Here is a 5,750-nt window from a genome sequence, read left to right as displayed (position 1 = left end):
ACCAGGAAACGAAGAAGGACTAGACCGTAGACTATGCTAATTTAGCCAACGGAAGGCAAAATGTTTGGGGAAGTTCTTAGTGAAATGTGCTAGAGAATGAAACACGAAGACAATGGAGCAAAAATGTCTTCCATACGGAAAACGAAGCTTGGCGGAGTCCTCGTCGAACGAGGCCCGAAGGAGACGAGCAAGAGTACGATCTGCGAAGCGGTCAAGGGGTTACTGGGGGAGAAGGCTCCCGTTTCTAGTCTAGGGCCTATGTGTTCTCTAAAAATCCGAGATTTGACTACCTCACAAAAAAGATCGAAGTGGGGGAGAGAGGGAGAGGTAACCAATGCCCGGATAAGTATCACTTCTGCGAATGCTCGAGGCTAGAAATTCGCTGTGGTGGAAATCCAAGAGCAATATGCGGGGAAACTACTTAGCAGCGGTAAAATCAAAATTGGATGGGTAGTATGTAGCATACGAGTGTGGATAGTTCCCACCAAGTGCTACAGGTGTCTGGACTATGGACACTTGTCAGCAAATTGCAAGAGACCGGACAGGAGAACAGCATGCCGGAGATACGGCCAGGTAGGTTACCAAGCGAAGACCTGCAATGAAAGCAGCGGAAGTTGTGTTTTCTGGAGGAAACGCGGCGCGTCTGGTGAGACATCCTACAAATTAAGATGCACCGGAGTGCAACCGCTCACGAGTTGTTGACGCAGTTCGCGGTGGAGGTAAAGGGTGATCTAATGCTAATCAAGGAGCAATACCGGAACAGAGTGCTGCCATCTAGGTTCGGTACAGCATTCAACTGCGTTTTCTTGCCCAAAGGCCGAGGGAATTAGTTTGTTTGGATTCGGTATTTACGGATAATTTTAGTGTTTGCCTGACATCGAACGAGACGATACCGGACCCGGCTCAACGCTCTGGAGGATGCTGTTTTGGGCACGGAGGGGCGAATCCTGGTTTTTATTTTAATGCTAAGGCCCTTCAGGGGGAAACGGATCCTGAAAATCGTAGCGAGAGCCGGGTTAGTCGTTTTAAACATCGGATCCTCACCAACGTTTCGGCGCCTAGGCTGCGAAACAGGTACCCCTGAGAGCACTTTTGCATCCGAATCTTCGGTACTATCGGTGGACGGGTGGTGAGACGTAGAAGTATATTTGGCTAATCATCTTCAGTGCATCGCGTTCGAAGTGGTTGACGCTACTTGTCGGCGTGCACGAACCCGGCGGAATGAGTGTCATAAACTCTGCCTTTTGGCACAAGGTTTACACCCCCGCAAGGAGATATGCGCTATAAAGGCAAAGCTCGCGGCTGGCAGAACCTAATCAACGAAGTAAATAAGGACCCGTGGGGACTATAAACTTGTCACCCGAAAATCGGGGCCCTGTGAAAACCCTGCATACTAAGTACCAACCAACATTGCACGGGAATTATTCTCCAGACATCCTGTAAGGGTTGATGTCAACAGGGCAGAAAGCATAGAGGAATCCCCCTTTTCACACTACGAGAATCTAATGGTATCCCGCCGGAAATTTACAAACTATTGTTCCGCGAACGGCCAGACTTGCTGCTCGGAACGTTTAATGCTTGCCGGAAACAGGGTATTGTTCCTTGTCGCTGGAAGGTAGCGAGTCTTGCGCTAATTAACAAAGGAAAAGGAGACCCGGAGCTGTCATCTGCATGGCGACGGCTGTATATCCTTGACACAAGTGCTCGAAAAACTCTTCAGGAATAAACTCGCTGAAGCGATCCGCGCTGCCGGGGACTTGTCCCCAAGGCCCGACCTCTGGAATGCTCCCTACGATAGTCTGCTAAGACTGGACATGCCAGAAGAAGTCTGGTTAGTTATGCAGACGACGTTGCGGCACTTGCGGCAATTTTGAACAGGCACAAAGCGAACTTGGCATATCGATGCGAAAAGTAAGCGGATGGATGACTGCTAATGTTTTCAGCCTTACGCTCGAAAAAAAACCGAAATAGTCATCTTGGAAAGAAAGTGAATCCCGACCTTGTGCCCCATATCGATCAGCGAGTCGACTATAGCGTCAAAAGCAGCGGTTTAATACGTCCACTAATGCTCGACTCGAAGATGAGCCGAGTTCGGTTTGGTTCATGGCTTCAGGTCCTCTCGAAATTTTCCGCGGTGCTAAAAATTGCCTGGGCACTAAAGCGAAGAAGAGGGCCGAGTTCACGACGAAATTCACTTTGGTTTTGACAACTGAGTCGGATTTGGCAAGCGTAAAATGATTCATAATTAAGAGCCAAGGTTATTGCATATTTTGTCGGCAAGTTACAGCATTGGTAACTTTCACAACTGCTGAAGCATAATATTTGGAAAAACTATCATTTCTATCTGGTTAACCTACATCTCCGATCCGTATCTCTGGAACACCTTTTATTGATGCCCACTACACGCCAAGAATACCAGTAGATCTCACCTGGTCGAAGATGCGCGTGATGTTGCGATGATAGTCGCCAAAAGTTCAATCAAACGAACCTACCATACAGTGGAAATGACAATGCATGAGTCAGTAGATAGACAACGATATATTGATTCTTACTAACGTTGAGGAAAACCGAAATCGTCGTTCTGACGAAAAAAAGGATCCTCACTGTCCTTGCTATTCAAGCTTGTGAGATCACGGTCGAATCCAATTTTCTTCCAGCAGATTCGAAACACCGTGGACAAGGCTTCAGGCGAAACTTTTGTCTGCTGATAGCTAATGTTAGTGGTCACATATCTTAGAAAAGCAAGGAAGACGAGAGAGAAATCGATTGTGAGGAGTGGACTCGCACTCTCAGCTCTCTTTTGGGAGAGCGAATTGAGGCGCCAATGGACTGCAAAGGAGATTCACGATACTTGCCACACTTTCTTCTTCTGTAGAATTTTGGAGCATCATCGCTAACGAACGAGAGTACGTAGGGCTCCGTAGTTAATTGCATTCAACGCTTGTTTGCTCAAAGATAAGGATGAATATGAGAAACCACAGAGTCACTGAGGCTTCCAGCACCACGGGTTGTGTTTCTAAATTAAATAACAAGTTCCAGGTTGTTATCCTAGAAGAGGTGAGGCATTTTGTAACTTAATACATTTCGCTTCCCTACCGAAAAAATACCCTTCATTGGATGAACCATAGGCTTCAACAAAGGCATTCTTACTCCCATTAAACCTATCTTCATGGAATCACTTTACATTGCTAGTGAGAAATCCCCCAACATCAACAGAAAATATTTAAAAGTTACAAACATTCCATTTCCTCCAGCAAACTATTAATTAACAAATTACAGTTCCTGAATGACAATAGATAATGCACTATGAATGCGCGTGCAACGCCGTGGAAACACCCAACGCCTATTCTTCTGCCAAATAAATCACCTTAGGAATGTTTCAGTTAGATAAATACCAAGAATGCTTGAATTAGTTCTCCACCCCGTTCACTATTAGAAAGAATATTCCTGTTCCCTATAAATAGGTCATACGCCAACATAAAGACAATCAGTTGCAAGGGTGCATTACAGCCAATTTTAGTATAATTAACCGAAGTGGTTGCAGTTCAAGATATTGGAAAATTGAAAAATAAGCCCAACATGAATAAAATTGTCCTTGCTGCTATCTTTCTCACGATAGTGTCTATTCTATCAGATGGTGGGGTAGAAACGTGTATCTTTAGTAATTCGCCACTAATTTTGCTTTAATATAGTGCAATGTCGCCAATCAAGCCACCGTGAAGCAGATAACCAATTGAGTAAAAATGGTGTGGGATTCCCTAAAATGGATATGAAGAGGTTAAAGCCGGAATACCGAGCGGTTGTCCAGAAACTACAAACTTTCGCCAGAATAAGTGCAAACAGAGCTCAGCGAATCTCCAAACTTCCTCAAAAGAGAAAAGCTAGAGTCGCAGAAAAGTTCGAGAAAGTAAGTATGAGTAGTCCTTATTGGGGAAGTGATGAAATGTTGCTAACGTTACTATGCTCCATTAGAAATTTCAAAAAGACTTGAAAAAGATGCAATTGATGACGAACCGACTGCAACATACCCCGAGGAGCGCCTTGTTAACTCAACAAGTTGGCGATACATCCGTTCTGGGTAAACTGCAGGAATTCATTAGCAGCATCAACCAACTTCCAGTCAAAGTTCACTGCTTGATTTATGACTGCGGCGTCATATTCTCCACTGGAGCTTCGCAGCCAACTACGAGTACATCTTCACCTACTCCAACTCAAACGACTAAGGGTAGTTCAGAATATGAAGATTCCGATGACGATGATGATGTTGGTGAGGATTCCTTTTAGATGGGTCGTTGGGAAATTTTATTAATTGTCGTTATCCCCACTTCTTTTGACAACCATACCATGCAAATGGATTCAACATCGATAGCAATAAAGTAAAAGCTGTTCTTACCAAAAATGCCTTTCATTATCTGCAGAGGGTTGAAAGTGTGAAGACTACATCCTTGGGCTTGAATGAAATGAGTCGGTGGGAACGCGAACAGTATATCATATTCTCTTGGGACTGGTCGTTCTTTAGGAGTAAGTTAACTTGGCGAATGAATGAAGTGAAGCAAAAACCCGGGTTAAAAGCAAACCGAAATAAAGTGGAATAACATATACCAAGGTAAAGTAGGGTTTGGTCTGAAGCATACGAACTTCAAGTAGGCTTCGCCAAGATAAACCGACTCTTAAACAAAACAAGCCGGGAAACCGGAACCTGGACGGTCTTTTATTGCCATCCTTCGAACTAGGCCACCGATAAAACAGCGTGAGAAACACACTATGCCCGTCGCGCATCAAATGGTGGCGATTTCGTGAGAAAAAGAAATGATCCCGCTTAGCGCGATTATCAACCATTATGAAAGTGGAAAATCGTGGAACCAACTTAAAGACACGATCCACAAAGCGGCCTATGCAACCATCAGGATCACCGAGCCAGGCAAGTAGTTCAACAACGGATACACTTGGCTTTGAAATGACGATGTTAAAATGAAGGTCCGTGAAAAGAAACGGCTCTACCACAAATTTCTCAACAATAAAACGCTGGCAGGGTGGTCAAACGGTACTATAGGTCCCAGGGCGAAACGTGGATTGGCACCCACGATGGAACCCTCATGGAACGTGCGCTCTCTGTACAGAGATGAAGCTGATAAGCAGCTAGCCGATACCCTGTCCCAATATAGGCCTGATGTAACAGCGTTACAGGAGATGCGTTGGACAGGGACCGGTTCCCTGGAGAAGAGCCGCTACACCATATATGATAGTGGCCATCCAGTAAACCATGTGCTCGGAGTAGGTTTCTTAGTCAGCCAAAAAATGAAACCTGCTGTTATCAGCTTTGAAAATATAAGCGAAAGGCTATTCACTCTGCATTTGCGAGACAAGTTTAGGAATATAAGCCTCATAAACGTTCACGCCTCTACAGAGGAAACTGCAGAGTCGGAGAAGGATACCTACTACGAGGCAGTTGAGCAAACCCTCGAAGCCTGTCCCAAGTATGATATCAAAATCATACTTGGAGGTTTTAGCTACAATTTAGCTACAAAAGCCTTTGGAATGAGTACTTTGCTGACGAAAATATTGCCAAATATAGAGCGCAACCATACAATATTTGACGTAACAGCAAGCATGGCGGACGATCTTACATGTGCAGTAGCGCACACCTATCGTTAGCATTTAGCAAGAGCACAAAAGAGATGGAACCTTTTAGCTAAAGGACGATAGACCTATAGAATTATCCCAGATTTTTCAAAACGCATTAAACGATG

The 5,750-nt window shown here is 44.7% G+C and overlaps 1 protein-coding gene across 1 annotated transcript; it reads left to right on the top strand.

Moving 5' to 3' along the window:
* Positions 1–3,495: 3,495 nt before the first annotated feature.
* Positions 3,496–4,393, top strand: LOC119660143. The gene is made up of 3 exons (XM_038068543.1): positions 3,496–3,637; positions 3,693–3,907; positions 3,973–4,393. Exons 1-3 carry the CDS (start codon positions 3,580–3,582, stop codon positions 4,282–4,284), a joined length of 585 nt encoding a protein of 194 aa, XP_037924471.1. The 5' UTR covers positions 3,496–3,579; the 3' UTR covers positions 4,285–4,393.
* The last annotated feature ends 1,357 nt before the right edge of the window (positions 4,394–5,750 follow it).

Source organism: Hermetia illucens, chromosome 6 (assembly GCF_905115235.1).
Source record: "Hermetia illucens chromosome 6, iHerIll2.2.curated.20191125, whole genome shotgun sequence".
NCBI lineage: Eukaryota > Metazoa > Arthropoda > Insecta > Diptera > Stratiomyidae > Hermetia > Hermetia illucens.
Note: the sequence above shows the minus strand (reverse complement) of the source record. Positions and strands in the feature narration are given on the sequence as shown.